The 24,396-nt window shown below is 36.1% G+C and overlaps 1 protein-coding gene across 1 annotated transcript; it reads right to left on the reverse strand.

Annotated features, from left to right (window-relative positions):
* Window positions 1-12,593: 12,593 nt before the first annotated feature.
* On the reverse strand, window positions 12,594-13,244 carry LOC126729174 (probable transcription repressor OFP9). The gene has a single exon (XM_050434862.1). It carries the CDS (start codon window positions 13,098-13,100, stop codon window positions 12,630-12,632), a length of 471 nt encoding a protein of 156 aa, XP_050290819.1. The 5' UTR covers window positions 13,101-13,244; the 3' UTR covers window positions 12,594-12,629.
* Between the last annotated feature and the right edge of the window lie 11,152 nt (window positions 13,245-24,396).

The following is a 24,396-nucleotide window of genomic DNA, read 5'->3' on the forward strand; positions in this document are numbered from 1 at the left end:
ACAAACTATGCATAAAACATAAACCCTAAAAGCTTACAAAAGCATATGGGTACAAACCAACAAATACCTGAATAACAGTTTTACAAAACATAATATATCAACTTAAAGAGAAGAAGGAAACAAAAAAATAAAGACACTCCCCCTTAGATAGTGACACTCCCCCTTAGGGTAATATCCTCCCCCTCTGATTATGCCTATCACTCCCCCTTTTTGTCATGGAATAGGCTAGTCATCCTCTTCTAGTTTTCTCTGAATTTGATCCAACTGAGTCTGAAGAGAAGTAAACTTCATATCCCATCGGTTGCTTTGATGGTGTAGAGAAGCAGTGAGTCCAGACATCTTTGTATTCAACTCGTGGACAGAGGAAACAATGCGATCAAGTTTCTCATCGAGGGAGAGATTGCTGAACTGAGAGTCACTGTGAGATGCAGAAGTTTCTGGTTTGGCTCTCTTCCGACTATGTCCAACACTTGCATTGTATGTACGCATGTTGATCGGACTCGGTTTGGGGATAGGAGACTCATCAGCCGTTGGATAGATCCCCTTGAGCTTCAAGATCCGTGAAATGAGACTGCAGAAAGGAATGCAGATCCGAGACTCACTGCGAAGAACCGTTTTGCGCAGAACATGAAAGACGTGAGCACAAATGTCGATTTCTTCATCAGAGATTAGATCATGAAGAAACAAAGCACGTCCGAGATTCATATACCCAGTACTTGATAAAGGGTACAAATTGTGAAACATCACAATTGTAAGCACTCGCAGTTTCGGAGAAAGGGAGGAAACACTGATGGATTTGCCATTGGGTGAGAACTCCAAGTCTTGACCAAGACTTTGTTTGAGAAGCTCCTCATCAGGACATAGATCATCATAGACCGGTGAATGACGAAAAATGGGTCTGTTGATGTGAAGAATTTCTGCTAGGTATGTAGGAGAGACAGAAAAGCTCTTTTGCCGAACCCAGCACTTAAGTTCATCTCCTTCCACAATAGCATTAGCATAAAATTCTTTAACCAACTCTTCATACACGATATCCGGATCCGAGAGAAGGTAATTCCAATCCTTGTGAGCAAAACATATCGGAATGTCAGTGTTATGAAGTGAAGGCAGATCCACAGCTCTCTCTAGTAGTGGTGTGGCATGAAGAAAGAAATTCTCGTATGACTGATATGCTGAATAGGATCTGAACTTATTGGGATCGAATCGCTGTGATGAAGAGCGAGTCACTTTCGGGAGAGGTGTGTCTTCATCAACATCAATTACGGGTTCCTTCCCTTTGGAAGAACCTCCTTTCACAGCAGCCTTTTTGAATGGAGACATGACCAGTCTGTATTATAAACAAGGGAAATGACAAAACACAATCCAACAGACTATATCAGCAGTGGGTTAGTGAAAATGTAGGAACAATGAAGAAACCCTAACAGCTGGATGAGTATGGTCAGAAAGTAGCAATGAGGGACACCAAAGGCCCAAATTATAACTACACAGTAGAGAGATCAAATATAACCACAAAGACAGCTGTAAAAGGACCAAAATCAACACCACATCAACAAGATACCACACAAGATCAAAGTGAAACATGATAGCAACAACAGATCAGACAAAAATTAGCTAACCCTAGCTAAGCATATGATGAAGAACACAGCCAACAAAATAAATTAGCTCAAAACCAGAAGCACAGGTTACCATAAGCTAAGAAAGGACAACAATGACATCAAAACCCATCACAAAACCCACACTCAAAAGTGAATAATTCAGAGGGAAAACCATAACAACAGGAAAATTAGAGTGCAAGACAAAGAACCATACCTGTGAGTCGACGATTTTTAGCTGAGAAGAAGCAAACAATGGAGATCGACAATGGAGGCACGGTGAGAAAGGGAAAGTGCAGAAGAAAAAGACAATGAACAGTCACAAAAAGATCGAGGGAAAACAGAAAATTTTAAAAAACTGCCCCTGTATGTCCAAAACACGCGATTTTCGCGACTGAGACAAGTCGCCACACAGTCGCCAGAATAAGCCGCCAAAGAACACAAAAACAAAATTTTGAAAAATTTTTCTAAGTGTTTTTCGCGACTGGAAGGTCTACCCACGAGTGAGTCGCGAGCTGAGTCGCGAAAATCTCTGAGTGAATCTCGCGACTGGACCTTCCACTCGCGAACAAGTCGCCAAACATGACCAGCGAAGATGCGACTGAGGCTCGCGACTTGGAATACCCGCGACTGAGCCGCCAAAACAGGGCAAAACTGTATTTTTGAAATTTTCAGATTTTTCCAACAAAACACTTTCCAAAAACACCTAAAATACTCAAAAATCTTTTTGTGCTTGAATTAACAAAGATTGAGCATGTGAAAACACATTTTATCAAGTACAATCACACAAATGAATAAGGCATTTATTGAACATAAACTTGTGTGTTGTGTGTGGATATCGACAATGAAATAGTCCTTTGTCTAATGTGAAGCTTCAATGATCAATTCAACCAAGGCATACACAATTAGCACTAGATCATGTGACCAATCTCAATTATAGAAATATGAATATATGACCTCCCACATAACTTGATAATCATAACTTGGAGTGTTTCATTTGACTCCACTTTCAGCCTTAACATTTTATCTTTTGAGGCAATCATCTCTCATTGTGAGAGGGATATATAACATTTCTCTTTTGGAGAACAGGCCTTTGGCCTTTTTGAAAGAAATTTCACTTTTAATATAAGGTCGCTTACCCTTTTTCCTAGTCAAATACTAGAATGTGCGACAGGCTTTTGCAGCTCAATATCTCTTTTCATTTGGAGATTTACATTTGGTGAGCTCTTTTTAGCAAAAAAAATAAAAAGTGGGAAGAGATATAGACACAAGTCTATGCATGTTTCAAGATCAACATAACCATTCACTAATCATTCATGACAAGCTTGAAGATCTATTTACAACAATCACATAGATTTCCAGATTTTTCCCATAGTGATATGAGTGCATGAAAACAAGCAATGCTCGAAAATGCACAAAGCCATTAGCACAAAGATACAAGGCAAAATGAGTTTTAAGACAAAAACTCAACAAAGTCAATCAAGCTTTTTGATTTTCAAAATTTTATGTAATTTTTGGATTTTTGACTTTAGAAACAAAAAGTTTGATAAAACACAGACATAACCAGCAGTAAACACAAAAGAACAAGCAAACAAGAAACAAGTTTCAAAAATAAGTGTGTGCTCCAACACAGACAGATATATATAAAAAATGAAGCACACAACACACAAGAGAGTCAAGGAATTGTACCGACACCAATGGTCTTACGGAGTGATTCAAACCGTGGACCATCGAGAGGCTTGGTGAAGATATCCGCCTTTTGATTGTCAGTGTGTATGAACTCAAGACACACAACTCTTTCCTCTACCAAATCCCGAATGAAATGGTAACGTATCTCTATGTGTTTGGATTTTGAATGCTGAACAGGATTTTTGGAAAGATTGATGGCACTGGTGTTGTCACAGAAGACACACATTGTTTCTTGAGGAATTCCATAGTCATGAAGTAATTTCTTCATCCAAAGAAGCTGAGTGCAGCAACTTCCAGCAGCGATGTACTCTGCTTCTGCAGTAGATAGAGACACTGAATTCTGCTTCTTGCTCATCCATGAAACAAGATTGTTACCAAGATAAAAACAGCCGCCTGAAGTGCTTTTTCGATCGTCTACACTGCCAGCCCAGTCAGCATCCGAATACCCAGCAAGACACGCATTTGAGTCTTTTGAATACCACAGACCATAGTTTGCAGTACCATTCACATATCGAATGATTCGTTTAGCAGCAGTCAGATGAGATTCCTTCGGATTAGCTTGGTACCTGGCACAAACGCCCACACTGAAAGCAATGTCCGGTCTACTTGCTGTAAGGTAGAGCAAACTTCCAATGATGCTCCTATACAATGTGGGACTTACTTCAACTCCTGATGAATCCACATTCAGTTTAGTGGCAGAGCTCATGGGAGTGGAGGCATGTTTTTTGGAGTCTAGGCCAAACTTCTTGACAATATTTCTGGCATACTTCTCTTGAGATACAAATATACCCTCCTTCTGTTGTTTGACTTGAAGACCCAAAAAGAATGTGAGCTCCCCCACCATGCTCATCTCAAACTCCTTCTTCATCTCCTCAGAAAATTCAGTAGCACGATCTTCGATAGTTGCTCCAAACACTATGTCATCAACATAGACTTGTGCCACAAGGAGATAATCTTCATCATTTTTGACAAATAGAGTTCGATCAGCATACCCTCTCTTGAAACCTCTATCTAGAAGATAATATGTAAGACGATCGTACCAGGCTCTAGGCGCTTGTTTTAAACCATACAGTGCTTTCTTCAATCTTAATACATGATCTGGAAAATGAGGATCCTCAAATCCTTTTGGTTGCTCAACAAAAACCTCTTCATTTAGATATCCATTCAGAAAAGCACACTTAACATCCATTTGATAAAGTTTGAACTTCAAAGTGCACGCAATGGACATGAGGATTCGAATGGATTCGAGTCTTGCCACCGGAGCAAATGATTCATCAAAATCCACCCCTTCTACTTGTGTGTAGCCTTGAGCCACCAACCGAGACTTGTTTCGAATTATTTCTCCATCTTCATCAGTTTTGTTTTTAAAAATCCACTTTGTGCCTATAACATGAACGTTCTCAGGCCGTGGAGCAAGTTCCCACACGTCATTCCTCACAAACTGATTCAGCTCGTCATGCATTGATTCAACCCAATTCTCATCTAGAAGAGCCTCTTCAACCCTCTTTGGTTCAAACTGTGCAAGATAACAGTGATATGTTACATGATTGGCTAGCAGAATATTTCCTTTCCTGAGGCGAAGACCGTCATCAAGTGATCCTATGATATTACTTTCCGGATGATTCTTGAGAATTCTTGAGGAAGGCCTTTTTGAAGTGGAAACTTCATCACTACGAGAGATAGGAGGATGAACTTCTGGTGGAGTAAGGGGACTTGAAGTTCTAGACATCGATCTCGTTTCCCTTCTTGGGTTGATGGGAGTCGATTCTACCTCTGGTATAGGTTTTTCACCTTCTATATCCAAAGCTTCTACCTCAACATCAGGCTCTTCGGTGCTCGGCCCTTCTACATCATCAATCATTTCCACCTTAGGTAAGGCATCATCAATCTTGACATTTATGGATTCCATCACAGTCTTTGTTCTCTTGTTGAACACTCTATATGCTCGACTTGTAGTAGAGTAGCCAAGAAAAATACCCTCATCACTTCTTGCATCAAACTTCCCAAGATTCTCTCGATCATTTAAGATATAACATTTACTTCCAAATACCCGGAAATACTTCACTTTAGGCTTCTTCTCATTCCATATCTCATATGCAGTCTTCTTTGTACCAGCTCGAAAGAAAATCCTATTGCCAATGTGACACGAGGTGTTGACAGCTTCTCCCCAAAAATTTTGAGGTATTTGCTTATTAAGCAACATGACTCTTGCCATCTCCTGAATCACACGATTTTTTCTCTCTACCACTCCATTTTGTTGTGGAGTTTTGGGAGCTGAAAACTCTCTTTTAATACCATTCTTCTCACAGAAGGACTCGAATCTTGCATTCTCAAATTCTCTCCCATGATCACTTCTAATTTTGGCTATTGGAATCCCCTTTTCATTTTGTAGTTTCTTGCACAGAATCTCCAGCCTCTCACAAGCTTCTGATTTTTCTCTAAGGAATTCAACCCAAGTGTATCTTGAGTAGTCGTCCACAATGACCATAATATATCTTTTTCCCCCTAGGCTTTCAGTTCTGGTGGGCCCCATCAGATCAACATGAAGTAACTCCAAACAACGAGAGGTGGCTATCACATTTACCTTGTGATGACTTGCCTTAGTTTGCTTCCCCATTTGACATGCACCACAAATGGTCTTCTTTACTTTTCCAAACTTAGGAAGTCCCTCGACTGCTTCAAGTTTGGAGACTTTGGCTACTTGTTTGAAGTTGGCATGCCCAAATCTGTGATGCCACAGCTCCAACATATCCACCCGAGCACTTCTACATGATATTAGTGCCGTGGGAACTATTCCATAACAGTTATCCGTAGTCCGATTTCCTTCCAAAACCTGAATCCCCTCTTTATTGATGATCAAACATCCTTTCTTGGAGAATTGTACCAGGAAGTCGTCATCACAAATTTGAGTGATGCTCAGCAAATTCGCCTTCAGCCCTTTTATGAACAGCACATCTTTCAACAGAGGCAAACCGGGTATCTCGATGGTTCCTTTGCCTAGGACTTGAGCATGGCTTCCATCCCCAAAGGTCACATAGTCACCCACCTTTTCTTTGAGTGACTTAAACAGTGACTTATCCCCTGTCATATGGCGAGAACACCCACTATCAAGATACCACAAACATGCATTAAACACCTTTAATGAGGTATGCACAAATAGGTTCACATGTGACAGACAATCTTGACCTTCAAACACAAACTCATCATCAGGTTTCATGCTACTTTTAGATTGATTTTTCATTTTCAGATTCTCAATCATCTCACACAACATTCTATTCTTTCTTTTATATTTCTTAATCAATGATTTTGATTCAGATATGCTACTGTGTAAGACAAGATTCTGATTCTCAAGAAATTTCAGCATGTGAACAAAAACTCTAGCATGTTTCTTAGTTTTTAATAACTTTACAAGGTCATCAGTAAGACACCTTTCAGTCATATGCATAGAGACATTTTCACAAACACTTGAGCTACAATTCAACATGGTATAAACAAAAACAACAACCACAACTCAGGAGTCTAGGATCACACAAATGGTAATGAAACCAAACAGCTGTGTACCCGCTCTGATACCAATTGAAAGTTCAAAAACGTGTACAAATACACTTTTGAACGTTTAGACCCCCAAAAACCAATTTAATCAACACACGCAATATGTTAAACAACAAGTGTGCGGAAACTTAACATATGCTATAACATGGAATTGATTAAACAATTATCTAAGCCACAACAAAATAAACCACAGCAGATAATGTAAAGGCAGAGATAGAGAGGAAGGAAGATGCAAACACAGCGATAACACCAGATATGTTATCGAAGAGGAAACCGAAGACCTCGGCGAAAAACCTCTCCGCCGCCCTCCAAGCGGTAATCAATCCACTAGAAAATACAGTTGGGATACAAGGACAGCAATAGACCCTCCAAGCCTAATCTACCCAATGCACCTAAGCCCTCCAAGCTTCTTGCTCCAACGAGGTTGCGCCGAACCTTTTTCTTTTCTAGCTTTCCGGATTCCGCTACTACACCGTAGCATCAACCAATGAATATTGGCTCCTTCCTAACTGCTTCCCAGAACTCCAAACGTCTGTCTCACAGGGATGATAATGGTGAGAACCAGGTTTGGTATAAAGCCTCTCAAGGATTTGACAATGGAGAGGAAGAGAGTGAGGGATTTTGATGAGACTCTAAGGTAGAGATTGTGGGTGAAACAATCTGGTTTTTCTTTAGGGTTTCTCTCTCAAAATTCTCTCTGGAAGCTCTCTTTCAATCGTGGGTTAAAAGGGTATTTATACTGAAGTGGAGTGGAATGCGAAACGTCAGGTTTTTCCAAAACAGGGGTGGCTCGCGGCTTGACCTCGCGGCTTGACTAAGTCGCGAGTTCCAGTCGCGAGTTAACCGTATGGCCAGTTGTCCTGTTTTGTCCTGTAGTGCTCCAGCTAGCATGACTGTTCATCTTCCAGCATGCTTGGCACGTGTGCATCTTCTGGCGGGTTGAAGCCGCGAGTCCCAGCCGCGACACTCTGTTTTCTTGCACACTCTTGAGCAATCTTCACACTATCTCACTCACTACCCTTACAACAATCCCACCTAAATACAGGGTTACTAAATGCTGAATTACAAGCAAATTTGGCACGGAATAAAGCCAATTAGATGGTTGAATAAATTCAACCTTACATAAGTGCTTGGGCTTATCAACCTCTCAAGGATATGGAAATAGAGAGGTAGGAGTTGAGGAAAAACCACAATGGATTGTGTAGAAAATTGTGGGTATAACAATCTCACACTTTCAAGTATAGTGGCTAGGGTTTTCTCTCTGAAGGACTCCTCAACATCTGTGGGTAATGTGTGTATATATAGTGTGAGTATATATAGTGTGGGTAGAGATAGTGTGTATCAGATATGACAGATTGGCAAAACAGAATGTTTCGCGAGTATCTCGCGGGAAGGCCTTACCCGCGAGATACTCGCGAAAACCAGCTGTCACCATCCTGTCCTGACTCTTCGCATTCCAGTCATGTGCTGAGCACATGCTTCACTTCGCAAGAAAGCTTCTCGCGAGCTACCCACGAAACTTCTTGTTTTTCACTTTGCCTTGAGTCTTCACACTCTCTCTCACACGCAAAACCCTTACAAGAAATCCCACATAAAATACAAGGTACATAAGATTGAACAAAATTACAATCAAATTTGGCACAGAATTAAGGCCAGCACAAAATAGTTGTGAATCACAACTTTACAAAAATAAAATAAAGTTTGAGTTTACACACCCAAATAAAGGAGAGTTTTAATGTTTTGGGGTTCTAAAATACCAATTTGGGGGTTTTACAACCTCCAATGTTAATGCTCTAACTAAGATTTATTGTTAAAATGTTGTACTTGTAACACTACTACTCTATAGAATAATGGGGTTTCATCAAAGAAAAGAATGAATAGTTTTATTTAAATTTTAACATTAACTAGCTTTAACTCAATGCATACTCACGAAGGTATTTTAAAATAAACACAATTACATACATATTAATTAAACTTTTGTAACTAAGCTGAAATACTACCTATGTTTGTTTTTAAATTTTTGTCAAACTGTTGCAAATACTTGTAAGGATATTATTTGACAGAGTATACGAATTTTTCATTATTGATTCTCCATTGATTTTAAAGCAATTTGTGTTGATAAACTTGGGCCCCAGTTAAGTTTTTATACAACGAATTTAACCAATTTAGTCCAATTATAAAAAAAAAAAAAAAAAAAAAAAAAAAAAAAAAAAAAATCAACCAATGGCACAATATATTCATATGACATTGTACGAATGGCGACACCAATTGCATAAATAAAAAGGAACATTTGGCATTGTAACGAAGTGGAAATCCAAAGGAAAACTATTTAAGAGCATTCGCAACAAAGTTGTTATAAAATATGGCTTTTAGCAACTCAAGAGTTATATTTTATAACAATTCAAAATACTATTTTATTTATTTTAACATCCCGGTATATAATAAACCTAACATCAAATATTTTATTTTAATATTCAACCCATTAAAATAATATAAAAAACACAATAAATAATATATCCAACATAATAAATAACAATCACAACCATCGACAAATTAAAATACTATTTTTTTTAACACCACACATTAAAATTTTTTGTTTTTTTTGTTTTAAGTTTTAAGCTACAGTAAGCTGCTACCTCTAGCAGCTCACTGTAGCACATGCTCAAATAATTTTGAGTTTTCCTTCTTTGCTATAGAGCAATTTTTGAAGGTATTGGTTGCTAAATTGACTTTTTAGTCAATCTAGCAACCTCATTGCAAATGCTCTAAGGAAAAAATTAACCACTCTAAGGGAAACCTTCCCTAACATTGCAATCCCCTATAATTAAAAGCATTCACAATCTAATGTAGAACCTTTACTTAAACTCTACAATCTTAATAGAACAACAAGCCGCAAAAACCTTCTAGAGCTTCAAAACCTTTGAACGTTTCAATTATCTTGATGCTTCACAAATGATGACACACCTGCAATACAACTGAAACCTCCAACTAATTCCAAGAAACTTTGAAGGTTTTCTTTATGACAATAAGTTAGTGTTGGACAATATATGTGATGCCCTAATTTGATTGATTTTGTGATATGTGTAGGTGTGTGATGAGTCCCACGTCGGGTATTTACTGGGTTGAACTGGGCTTTATGAACAACTACAAGAAACCTCAATTATGACTAGTCCTTTCGAGGTATAGCGCAGATGTGGCTAGTGTTTTTTCTTGGGTTGTTACATATGATATCAGGGCCAACCCGGTAATCCCATGTGGGCTCAGAGACACTACCCCATAAAGTGGATCCTAACGAGGACGTTAAAGATTTAAGTGGGGGAGATTGTGATGCCCCAATTTGTTTGATTGTGTGATGTGTGTGGGTGTGTGATGAGCTCCACATCGAGTATTTACTGGGTTGAACTGGACTTTATTAATAATTGCAAGGAGCTTCAATTGAGACTAGTCCTTTTGAGGTATAACGCAGATGTGACTAGTGCTTTTTTTTTTTTTTTTTGTTATAATATGACTTTAGCTTCTTCACCAATTGTTCTTCAAATTTACTTTGATATCACTGGTATGGTGAAATTGAGCAACTTGGTTACAAAACCCTAAATACACACACAACTTTCTCTCCTCTAAAAACCTCATTTAGGTTGACTTATAATGTCTCTTTTATACTAACAAGTAATGCTCAAATCGAGGCTGAAAGACAACTTAATGGGCCCTTACGAAATTTTGTCATGCAATTCTAGGTAGATCAAGGTTGCTATTAAGCTTGCCACCGATCTAAGAACAACCTCTCTTTCTTGAGATGATCTTGGGTCTTTATCTTGATCTTGAATTACAACTCTAAGACATAACAGGGCCTGCACTTCGACATTGTTTGCCAACACTAATACATATGTATCTAGTAGTGTGTTATTATGATACAATGAAACTATTTAATGTTTTACATTTTTCAAATAAGTTACTAAAATGAAGTTATAACACATATTAAAAATAAACAACTAATATTTAAAGAGATGGGTTCAAGTTACACCTGGTGTAACTTCACAAGAGTTACACCTTTTTAAGACCATAGATTTTTCTTAGATCTGATGGTTAGAAAACACTCTTGCTATGTCATAATTATTCCCTAGAAATTAGTGGTTGGCATTAACTCTTCATATTAAATGTAGAAAAAAAAAAAAAAAAAAAAAAAAAAAAAAAAAAAAAAAACAGCATTGAACTCTCCCTTGTCCACCGTCATCGTTTTCTCCTTTCTCTGTCACATGTCTTTTTGGTTCTATGCACTTAAGCCTCAATCATTGATTTCTAACACCATTGTTTCAAGGTACTGGAATTAGTGCTATAACAACATTTTTTTAAGAAACACTCATGGCCAAAGTCACAATTATTTTAGAGAACAATTGTTGTGGCTAAGTTTTTCTAAAATATTTATAACCAATTTCGTTTGAGGTCTGCCAAAATAATAGGTCTAAGGGTGAAAAAAATTGGAAAAACACTCATGGCTGAGTCTTTCTAAAACACTCTACGTGATAATGTAATTATCTCTTTCACTTAGCTTATCATAATAATTATTTTTAAATTATTATTTCAAAAGGCAAGGATTACAAGGTCAAAAAAGCAGTAGGAACTAGGAATGGAGTTGGCCAAGATTGGTTTTGCAATATGAGAAACCAGATCTACATAGAAAATTCTTCAATTCAATCAAGCTATTTATGAAAGAGGCTACTGATGAAAAAAAAAAATCGGCCACAAAGAGTCTTTGCAACAAGACAGGTAACCAATCTGACTTCGTGGTGCTCAACAATCAACATAATACATGGTGGCTCCCCAGAATCATCTATAATCTAGGAGGAGAGAGAACATATAACTCGTTTTTGGTAAGAAATATTGGTTTGGAATGTCTTAAATAAATGATAATAAATGAAATGCTAATTAGAGTATAGTATTAATGAGTCATTTTTTTTACTGTTAGATTTACTTAAATCTAATGATTTAGAAAATGTGTAACTTTAAAGAGTTACACCAGGTGTAACTTGAACCCATCTCATATTTAAAACATGGTAACTTTTTCATTGTAAATTATACTTGAATTAATAATTAATAATATGTTTTTGTATGAAAATTTCGATTAATTTGAAACTTAAAACGAAATCCATTACACCATTTAACCTAAAAATTTAAGGGTCTATTTGGGAACAACTTATTTAGCTGAAACTAAAAATTTTTTGCTGAAAGTAAGTAGATAAAGCTAAAAATTAACTGAAATAGTACAGTAAGACTTAGTATCAAAAAGTGTAATAAAATCTATGAATAGTAACAAAAATAAGTTAAATAATAAAAAAAAGCTGTCCAATATAAGCTATGCAATCTAAGTCAATGGATTTGGACCCCATTATGTTACATTAGCTATTTCCTTTTGTTATTATTATCAAACTTGAGATTTTACTATTTAATTAATCATACCGCTCTAACATAATCATTTATCGAGTTTCTACTTTATATATTTATATATATCTCTCTCTCTCTCTCTTTAAAAGTCTGAGATTTACTTTACAGTGAAATGTCATGTGCATACTTTCCTTGAAGAATAATTATTCTGTACCTTATCCCTCTTACCTGCCATGGGATTTAAATCATAGTTTGATAACGATTTACGACGGATGCACCCCCATCCAATGATCATAGAGATCTATTATATATAATATGAGAGTACTTTGAAAAAAAAAAGATCAAAAAACATTCCACAATTCGTCGTATGCATGCTCATTAATCCAGCCTTACACTAAAATTTCACATTATTGTTCATCAATGGCATTTACAAGACAAAAATAAATTGGTGCAAACCTCATGAAAAACCTCAAGTATAGTTCCATGATACTCATCCGAATTCATTGAAACATAATAATTCAAGAGGCTACGAAGATCTTTTGGGTCTTGAATGCGATTAGTCATGATCATCTCGACCATGGACTCTCTAAAATCTTCTCTTGGATCATAAGAGCACTTTTCCAAGGCTACCATTACAATGAACTTAGTCCCTTCACTGCTTTGCCTTCTTCTTTCCACTTGTCTTGCCTCCTGCCTTTCTCTAATCATTTGATCCAGTCTCTCTTGCACCATGGCGTGCGCTAGGCTTGAAATTGATGCAAACCTATCGGAATTTGAGCTCTCTGCTTCCTCTGACGAAGACACACTAAGCCGGCAACTGCAACACAAAGCCCTGCATCCTCTCTGTTGAAGCTGTGGCTTCTTGTTGTATTGCCTGGATGCTTTCATTCTTAGACATGAACTGGAAGCTTTGAAGGAAAACCTGTTCAAGCATAATCATTTATGCACAATTGGCAAGTAGGTCACAATAATCATGATTATGTCTTGTGTTTAGAACATTTAAAAGATAAGTTAGTAGGAAGGTTGGAAGGCAAATGGGGAACATTAGTATTGTTAATAGAGCAAAGTGATTATAGTGTTTTAAGTAGACCCTTAATAATTTCCTCTATAGGGTATTGTAAGGTGGCATGCATTTGAAAGTATGATTAAAATGGAAAGTAGCTAGTTCATGATGCCTTTTGAATAGGCCTATAGTAGCATACTCATAAAAAATAGTAAAGGTATGGCAAAAGAAAACTTGGGTTGGCTTCACATGCATTATTTGTGGGTGTCAGCTCCAGTGTACTTGCTGAACTTAAAAAGGACGGAATCAAGATGTGCTGATAGCCTGGGGGATGAGGGTAAACATAGATTCCGAGCTAATGCTAAAGTGAATACTCAATCTAATTAAGCCAATGGAGGCAATGAACAAATTTTAATCACCTTATGTGACATAGATGATATGTGCCTAGATAGTAAATAAAGCACATATGTTTTTAATAGCAAACAAAATCTATCTAACTAGTAGAAATTATTAATGATAAAAAACAGTTTGGTTTGAGGCTGAAGTTGACCTAACATCTGCTTAGATAAACACATAATAATAATTGGTGGATTACGTTGACTGCAAGATGGGGTCCAAATATGATTTTGGTATATTTATTAAAAGAGGGTTGTGGGTGGTTTAGAGACAAAGCATGTATTAACTACACTTTGCTGCATATGTTTTATTAATTTTTTGAGAGAATTCTCTTTATATAAGTTCTGGTTGATTAAATGAATTGAATGAAGGAGAAGTTCTTGCAATTCTGCTCTATTTTGCTTTTGATTGGGAAAGCATCTCTCTCATACACTAGTTTAATGCATCCCGTTTGCCTCACCCAATCATGGAGAAAATCCTACAAAGATATACACCGGTTGTGGGAATCTCTTTTACAGATTCTACACTCCGTTATAATGAGTAACTGATATGTATAGGAAACATGATTCTCATTCTCTTATTTCATAAGGTATTGTTTATCTGTACCAAATTGTGAAGCAATCACGCTGCCACATGTTGCTATAATGATCATTTTTAAAGGTAAAGCCAAAGTCTTTGGTGATAAAATAATACAAAGGCTAATCACAGGACAGTCTGTTCCTAAAATAAAAAAATGACATCATAGGTCATCAGAGTGAGAGACTGGGAGCCTTTACTTATGAAGAAAGGTGATGTGTCACATAGTGTACTTGGTTATAAGAGTGTTTATCTAAGTTCTCTATCGAGGGGGTTTCCAATGAAAAAGCTTACTAAAATGATTCAACTATGCCTCAATTAAGAGAACTTTGACAAAACAAAAACTAAAGTAATTGAATGCATGAAAAAAATGAATAACCAGAAAGGGCTTACTTGCTTAGAGTCAAATTAATGTAGAGAAATGTTAAGAGTAGCCACAATCAGAACTCTAATACAATCTGTTAGAGATATATATTAGACATATTAGCCCAATGTAATAGGCCCAACCCTAATTCTACTTTGTGTGCAAGTCAAGTCTCCTACTTGTACTAGAAGTCTATTAGTCTAGGGTTTAGTTGCCTATATATACTCATGTTAGGGTTCATTGTAACATAGGACATTATTGTACTACACTCTCATATAATAAAGATGTAGCCCTTAAGGGATTCCTCCGTGGACGTAGGCCGTCAAGGCTGAACCACGTAACCCTCGTGTTCTCAGTGTTCCTTCCTATTCTATGCTCATACAATAAAGATGTAGCCCTTAAGGGATTCCTCCGTGGACGTAGGCCGTCAAGGCTGAACCACGTAACCCTCGTGTTCTCAGTGTTCCTTCCTATTCTATGCTTCCTCTTCCGCATCCACTCTAGCATACATAACATGGTATATCACATCGCGTTGCTAATATTTAACATGGTATCAGAGCCAAACTTCGTTCTTGGCATCAAACAAACATCTCTACACAACAAAGAAGATTCTCACGTGCATACCACCATCAGAAGTCACGCATGCTTCTCTGCTGGATCTAGACTCCACGGCATCTCGCAGCCACCGTGGCGCAGTGCTGTGTCCAAAAATCCACAAACTCAAGCAAACCCGTGACATCAATATCAGATCTGTGCACATCAAGCCATCGCCTAATGAAACCAACAAGACATACGTGCTCCACGGCATATCGCGACCAAAACCCAGAAACCCGACCTCCAACGGCAGCCGCACGTGCCACCAATGGCTCTGGAACTCTCACACGCGCCGCCGAAGATTCTCGACTCCTAGCTCGGATCTCAGTCACACGCGCCGTCAATCCGGCCTTGTCGTCCACCGATCCACCTGGCCTGAGAATTTGGTAGTCATACGAGCTCTCACGCGCCTCCACGCGCCGTAGCAGCCGCTGGAAAATCTCCCACGCGCCGCCGTAGATTCTTGACTTCTAGATCGTCTTCTGGGTGCTGGTATATCACATCGCGTTGCTAATATTTAACACAATCCAGCACAAAAGATTTTGAGAGTATCAAAATCGTTTTTGGATTTAGCTATGTTATGATACTCCGAAATCCAAATTAACACCATTAGGCCTACTCCAATGGTAAAGAAAGTATGAAATATGGATAATTGGTTCAAGACTTCTTTCCTTAAGTATGTGGTCGCATATTTATACTGATTATAAAATGACTAAATTGTTATATATAGATATATTCATGTAGGGTGTCATATGCGAGAAAATTTTATTTAAAAAAAAAAAAAAAAAAAAAAAAGAATGATAAAAAAGAATAACACTAAGTTTAAAAGTACCGCTTGAGTGGGATTGAAGCTAGCTTGATGGAGTGTCGAGCGAGGGACAAGGCAACTTTTTATTTGGACCTTGCTCAAGGGTAGTTAGCTCGATTGAGGTGCATTCTCATTGAGACTATTGCAGAAAGTGTGTTGTATACAGAATTTTGTAGAGAAACAAGGAAAATGATTCTTATGAATCTTTACAAGTAGTAATAGCTATGACAACATTTTTTAGAGTACTTGTCTTAACATAATTCACCTTTTAAAGGATCTTTTTCATTGGCAACTATTCGCTGGTTATATTTCATCATTTACATTAAGTTATCTACAACTTTTGGCAATGATATAACAGATTTTACATATTTAATACACTATACAAAGAAACTCAAAAGATTTTTCAAAATTACGTCTTGCACTACAACAAAATGTATTTTCAATGACGAAAAAATTCGTCACTAAAAGCCCAGTTTTTCGTCACTAAGGACCTTTAGTGACGAAATTGGACTTTTAGTGACGAAACCCATTTCGTCACTATAGCCCCGTCACTAAAAGTCCTGGTAACGAAAAATTTCGTCACTAAAAGTCTGATTTGATTTTAATTGTATAATCCATGCCTAATTGTATTCGGAAAATGATTTGCTTGCAACTTGTTAGCAAAATCAATCCAATGGGGGGAAAAATCACATTAAGGAAAACAATTCATTCATGCCTCTAAACCTACTTTCATTCCTTGTATTTCTATATTGATTTCATCTAAATTTTCCAAAAGAAATATACTAGGAAGAACATGTGCAGAATCAGGTTTGGGTGCGGGTGTGGTATGGCGACACCGCAATTTTGGAAAAAGTAAAACACGGGTGCTACAGGATACATTTATTAATTAATTATTAAATATATTTTTACTTTTATTTTCTATATATTTCGAAGCATTATTTTCATATAATGGTAAACATATATCAATTTAAGAGCAATAATAGATAATAAAGTGAATACATAACCATTACATGATATTCATAAATAAGAATACAATATTGAAAGTTTAAAACTAAAACTAAATAAAAGATAAGTATGAAATTAACTTTTTTTCTTTAATAAGTATTTTGGTCCATATCGGGTCTTATTTCGGACCGTATCAGACCAAATCGAACAATATTGGGCCACATCGAGAAAATAATAATAATAATTTGTCAGGGGACGCGTGTGCAACCCCATCCAAACCACATGGCACGTCCCACCGAGTCTGACGCAGGTGCACTGACCAAAATGACTCACCCATTCTTCCTTGATTGAGAGCCAACAATTCCTTGACTACCAATTTGTATATTATGCTATGTTAGGCTTCTTTTCATTTGCATATTCTTCTTGTTCATACTAATTATGTCTCTCTTCTCCTTTTATTCTAAGCAATTCAATACTTGTGTTATTATCTCAACAATCCCTACATTGCAGTTGAATATCCTTTTTAAGTCAAATGAAAATAATATGTGAGAAAATATATGTTTATTCTATTTTGGTCATTTTCACACCATGAGATGGCCATGCGTGATGGTAATAAGGGAATGATATCACATATTTTTAACATATAATTTTCATTTTCAGTTCTTGGCAAAATACCCTCTAAAGTTAGTGTAATCATCCAAAATATCAAATCAATTTTTTTTTTTTGATTGTTGAGCAATTGCCTAGGAAGCACAGTGCAGATTCGGGTTTGGGAGCGGGTGCAGGTGCAGTGTGGTGTGGTGCAACTACACAACAATTTTTGAAAAAATAGGACATAGGTGCAGCGGGATATGTTTATTAATTAATTACTAAATATATTTTTATTTATATTTTTTATATATTGCTAAGCATTTTTTTCATATAATGGTAAAAATATATCAAATTAAGAGTAACAATAGATAATAAAGTGAATACATAACCACTACATGATGTTCATAAATTAGAATACAATATCAAAAGTTTGAAACTAGAACTAAATAAAAGATAAGAAATTAACATTTTTTTTATAAGTTTTTCGGCCCATATCGGATCCAATTTCAAATTGTTTCGAACCGAATCGGACCCATATTAGATCCTATTTTGGACCGTATCGAGCTGCATTGGAAAAAAAAAAATTGTCAAGGGACACGTGTGCAGCCATGTCCAGGCTGCACAACGTGTCCCACCAAGTCCTAACTTAGACCCAACCGAGAACCTAAAACTCTTGGTCATATATGTTATAAATTAGTTAAATCTTAACAAACTATTCTATTCTATATAAGCATTACCACATTCAATAACACAAGTAACTAGGTTGACATCAAACCTACTTGTTTGCAAGTTCAATTAGCTTACACCTCTCAAAATTCTCTCAAATCCTTCACCGTTTTAGTTCTAACCCCATGAGTATTGAAACTTCCAATACTTGATCAATGCAGCTCCCACCATCTCCTTCCTATATCCTGCCATCACTATTGCATGGCGAGTGCTCTGTCCATGAGCAAAACTCATGTTACTAGACCGATATAAATTTAATCATTGACCATTAAATGAATATAGGGAAACATTATGAATCTCATGCACAATGGGATTCACTGGTCGATCTTCATCTTGATCAACTTTGCATCATTTGGGTCAATGAGTTGGAACCCATCAATGCATACCAAGGCCCATTACAAGAGGAAAAAAATAAATAAATAAATGTTGCAATAACATTAGAATCATTACAATAGTTGATACGGGGTGTTGCAATAAAATTTGAGGCAATAGGTTTGTGCGACAAAAAATTTTATTACAATAAAATTCAAATAATGTGCTGTAGGTATAGGCTATTGATTCACGAACCTTATTGCAATAGTTTGCAAATAATTTACAAAAATAAGCTTAATTAAATTATTGCAATGATATCTTCATTATAATAGATAATTACTTCATTTTATCGTGATAGATTATGAAATAATTAATATCATGTTATTACAATGATATATTTGTTGCAGTTTCATATTTGTCATTGCAATAAATTGTAAAAGAATTAATATCAAATTATTAAATGATAACTTCATTGCAATAAGCTATTAGTTCATAATGTTCACTGCAATAAATTGCAAAAATAATTGGTATCAATATATTGCAATGGTTTCTTCATTTTAAGTTATTTTAACATTTTTTTCTAATATATTAAAGCTTCTATTGCAACCGAAAATTATAAGTTATTGCAACTTATTATTATTGATGCAATAATTTAACATTTTAAAGTTACTATTGCAGCAATTTTAACTTGTAGATGCGATATTTTGTCTAATACTAATGTAATAGATTTTTTTTGGTATGGTGGCCAACACCGAAAATTAAACAATGTAGACATGCATAACATTAAAATAATAAACAATGCTGAAAGCTAGCATTCTTTAAAAGAAGAAACAAACACACAAAACAAATCTTTATTTGTTGTTTACATCTAAGCGTAGTATGAAACTTGAGGCCACATAGCCACGGCATGAATAGTTACTTTCAAGTGCAACCCCATTTTGGTAGACCCACCTAAATAATGTTATTAGGTTCATCTTGTATCCCTTAAATACTTCAATTAGGTCTATCTTGTATCCCTTACATGGTTTTGAAACCCGGACCAAACCGTACGGTTCAACCTGGTTAACCGTGAACCCCTCATTTTTGCGGTTCTTTTAACCTTAAGAACCTCTTTATGCTAAAAAAACATGGACCCGTACAAATCGCGGTTGAACTGCACGGTCCTTGGAACCATGAACAATTCTCACGGTTGCACTTTAGATTTTTTTTTTCAAATCTTGAACAAAAGAATTTGTAAAAAAATTAAAAAATTAAATTAAATTTAAAAAAAAAAAAAAAAAAAAAAAAAAAAAAAAAAAAAAACACTAGGGAAGAAGAAGACAACGAAGCAGGACTGCACCAAGTTAAGATAGCAAGTTGACAACACAGTCTCTGGTCAGTGGTTACGCCTTCATCTTTTGCTGCTTCTTCTTCTTTCTTCTTTTTCTTCTTCTCTTTCTTTTGTTCTTCTTCATCACTCTGTAATTTACTCTCTTTTTAGCTTAATACTACCCTATTTCTACTTTCTCTTTCTCTTCTTTTCTTTTGTATTCTTTTTGAATTCCTAATCTTCTCACGTGACTTACACTGGAAATGATGAATGGTTCTAATTTTTGAATAAAAGCAAAAAATTCCAATCGTTAGATTTAGCTCTTTTTTCAGCTAAGCCCAATATAAGGTGACGTGTGCAATAAATATTTTAAGTATTTTTAAGAGTAATGTTAGTATTATAATATTTATACAACTTTTGTCATAACTTATCACATGATGAAATATGAGTAGTTAAAATGTGGTAAAAATTGTGTAAATAGCATTACTCTATTTTTAATTAATATTTACAATTTTTTTAAAATGAAATAAATAAAATTAAGTATATAATAATTATTTAATTTAAAATTATTATCTAATTTTAAAAAATATTTTATTTAATGCAAGTGTCCTTCTAATTCTTATATAATGATAATTATTATTATTATCACAAGTTTAATTAATCAACATATAAATAAATACTATATTTAAGTTTGCTTAGGATTTGATATTTTTTTTATTTGTCTTGTGAAAGTTATGATATGAAAAAATATATTTAAAAAAGATTGATTTTTATATTTAATTGGATTATTTTAGTTAATTTTTCTATTTATACTAATTTTATATATTTAAATAATTATTAAATTAATTATAAAGTCATCATGGTTTAACCTCGGTTCAACCTTAGTCTGACCTCAAAATCCTTAAACCTCTTTCTTTTACGGTTTATTAAATGGTCCAGGTCTGAAAACCATGATTCCTTACCAACTTTTTCCATCAACTCTTGAATATGGATATGGATCCAATTTGGTCATTTAACTTAAAAATCAACTCCAAAATCTTGCCCATTTTTTATGCCCAACAAAAAATTGAAATATACATGTGCAATATCATGGGTTAATTGGCGTTAATAATTGGCTTAGCTAGGAAAATGTACAAAGATTTTTTTTTTTTTTTTTTTTTTTGGGGGGGCGGGTAAACTGTACAAAGAAAATTACTTAACTTACATGTTTGATTTTGTTTTCGTACAGGCAATAGCAACAGGACCGACGATGGCAATGGATATCCAGCCTTGACATGAACTCCCCTCAAAGTAGAATACTGGAAATAACGCCTCCTGAAACCCTTAATTAATTAACAACACATTTATATTACTTAATGTCAATATTAAATGCCCTTATTTAAATACCCAAAAAGATTAGTAACTTTTTTCATTTGGACACTTCATAGGATGCCTGCCTCCATAAGGTGCACTATGCCTATATCTAAATAAATATAGAGTAATGCAAGAGATATAAACTTTTTTACAAATTACTGGTGTGATGAATGGTTATCAATAAGAAATTGGTCATATCAACAGTTTGTAAAATCGTTGTAAAATAGTTTGTGTCTATAATATTACTTATAAATATAGTGAAATTCACCTAATACAATTTTATTATTTTCACTTATTATTAATTAGTAAGTTGCCCGTAGGTAATTTCAGATTGGGCTAAAAACTTTGTGGGTTTTTTTTATTATTTTAAAAGTGAGTGGGCTAAGGTATTTAAGGATTGGGCTTATGTTGTGTGAGTTGATGGGCCTGATTGATTTAAGTGTGGCTATGGGCTAGATAGGGTCCAAAATTGGATTTGTTTTCTTTAGATTCTTTTCTTTTTATTTCAAAACCCAAAATCCCATCAGATTAAAGCCCTGTTTGGATTAGAGGTGTTTTGAGTGATATCACTGGAAATTTATAACTCAGTAATGAAAAAATGTGGGACCCACACAAATTTTTTTGCTTGGTTTGATTTCCTAATCTTGTTTTCATTACTCAAACTCAAAAATTTTGAGTGAGAGCGATGTAAAACCAAAAACACCAAATTGGTGTTTTTAGTTTCTGAGTTACATAACTAAGTGGCATTGCTATAAATATTTGGACTCTGTGGGACCCAACGCTTCTATGTTGTCCCGTCAGTTTAGAGCTGGTTGATATTACTGTTGCAAATAACCACAGCACCACCACAACAAACCCAACGCCACCATAGCACCACCACAACAAACCCAGCGTCGATCCACACCACCGAAACACCAACCCAACGCCAATCCACAACAAACCGATTCAAGCCACACTGTGACCCATAACCCGATCATCACCGTAACCCAACCCCAACCGATTCAAGCCACGTCATGACCCATAACCCGATCTCCACCGTAACCCAACCCCAGCTGATTCAAGCCACGCCGTGACCCATAACCCGATCTCCACCATAACCCAGCCCCAACTGATTCAAGCCACGCTGTGGCCCATAACCCAATCTCCACCGTTACCCAGCCCCAAAAACCCAATCTCAAACCCGATCTCCACCGTGAAACCCAGCCAACACCCAAATGACCACCACCGAAACCCACCATCACCAATCCGAACCTAGCAACCATTGAAACAACCCACCACTTTAAACCCAATAACCACCGATTCAAACCAACCAAAAACAGCTAAGAAAGAAACAAAGAAGAGAGAAAAAAATCAAATATAGATTGAAGAGGGGAGAGACAAAGAAAGCTGAGAAAGAAACAAAGAAGAGTGGAAAAAAAAATCAAATACATAGTGAAGAGGGGAGAGACAGAGAAAGAGAGATAGATAAAAAAATTTGATAGAAAAGAAGGAGAGTTAGAGAAATGAAAGGTGAGAGGATGCGTGGGAGAAGTAAAGGAGGAAGATTTTTTTGTTAATAAGACGCGGGTAGCAACAATGTTGCACTGGGTAGTGTCAGTGGGTGGGGTCCACGGTTTTGGAGAAAAGTTGTAGAGATATATAACTGAGTTATGAGTCCAAATAGGTGTTTTGCAATTTTTGAGTGAAGGTGAGGTTTGAGTAATGAGTTATGAGTTTTGAAAACTGAGTTATGAAAACTGAGACACCTCTAAACCAAAAGGGTCTTAAGCTTCTAATCCATGTCCCTCCTTCTCTCTTTCCTTGTTTTCTTATTAATCTCATTTCTTTTCTTCTTCTTTTCCTAGTCTCCCATGGCCGACCTTTATGGCTACCACCAAACTCTATCATCCACCACTAGCCACCATGAAGTGCCTCCCTCTCTTGGATTCTCTCTCTTACGATCACTCTCTTGAACTTTCTATCTTTCTTTTTTTCTTTTCTAAGGCCGAACCTAACCAAGCCTCCATGACTCCACCACCACTAATAGCAATGGTTCTTGACCTCCTACCACCAACTTTCTCTCTTCCTCTCCCTAAAACCAATCTCATCGCACAAGCTCTCTCTCTTTTGGACTTAGCCAAGGCTGACGCTATAGCCACTACCACTAAGAGCCACCACCATGGTGGCCGCCGCCCTCTCTCTCTCTCTCTCTCTCCTCTATATTTTCTATTTGCTTTTTTTTTTTTTTAATTTTCTTTTTGGTTGGTTCATGAGTTTAGGTTTTGGCATTTCTATTTGGGGATTTTTGGTAGAGGTTTAGGGATGTTTGAGGTTTGGGAAGGGGAATTTTGGGTATGGTTATAGCCTTCTCTCTTTGTGTTGTGTGGAGGTTTACTACAAGGGAATTAATTTATCATATGACGTGGCAATTACTAATCGTTTTGCCGCGATTTTGACCCTGACTTTTCACCACGTGACTTGTTTCAGTAGTAGTGGTGGGTGGATGTAGCTTTTGTTTTTTTGTTTTATTTTTTTCACAATTGGTTGGTTTTTTTATGGATGGCTTAGGTGGTTTGATAAATGGTGGCTGGAGGACTAGTTGAAAACACAAAGTCTTCCTTGTGGTAGTGGTTTGGAATTTTTTTTTTTTTTTGGGTTGGCTGAAACTAGTTCAAGTCTAATCTGATACCAATTTGATGTAGACGTAGGAAAATAGGAGATAATAGAGAAACAAAAGGAACAGAACAAATCCAAAACAAAAAAGGAGACATTCTCAACTCATAACTTAAAATTTTCAAATTGTACAGTTGTTCATAGATACATGAGTACTAATGCTCCCTGAATCAAACCAAAAGTGATTTCTTAAAATTCTATATGATCAAAATATAAGGACCAAAAAGGTAATTTCCCTAATGTAGACCCAACCAAGACCCTAAAACTCTTGGTCATATACGTTATAAATTAGGTAAACCCTAACAAACTATTCTATTCTATATAAGCATTACCACATTCAATAACATAAGTAACTAGGTTGACATCAAACTTACCTGTTTGCAAGTTCAATGAGCTTGCTTCTCTCAAAATTCTCCCAAATCTTTTGGTGTTCCAGTTTTGACCCCACGAGTTTTAAAACTCCTAATACTTGATCAATGCAGCTTCCACCATCTCCTCCCATATCCTGTCATCACTACTGCATGGCAAGTACTTTGTCCATGAGCAAAACTCATG

Source organism: Quercus robur, chromosome 5 (genome assembly GCF_932294415.1).
Source record: "Quercus robur chromosome 5, dhQueRobu3.1, whole genome shotgun sequence".
Lineage (NCBI taxonomy): Eukaryota > Viridiplantae > Streptophyta > Magnoliopsida > Fagales > Fagaceae > Quercus > Quercus robur.

Excerpts from the sequence above, each read along its gene's own strand:
- LOC126729174 (XM_050434862.1), bottom strand. The coding sequence starts at position 13,100 with ATGAAAGCATCCAGGCAATACAACAAGAAGCCACAGCTTCAACAGAGA.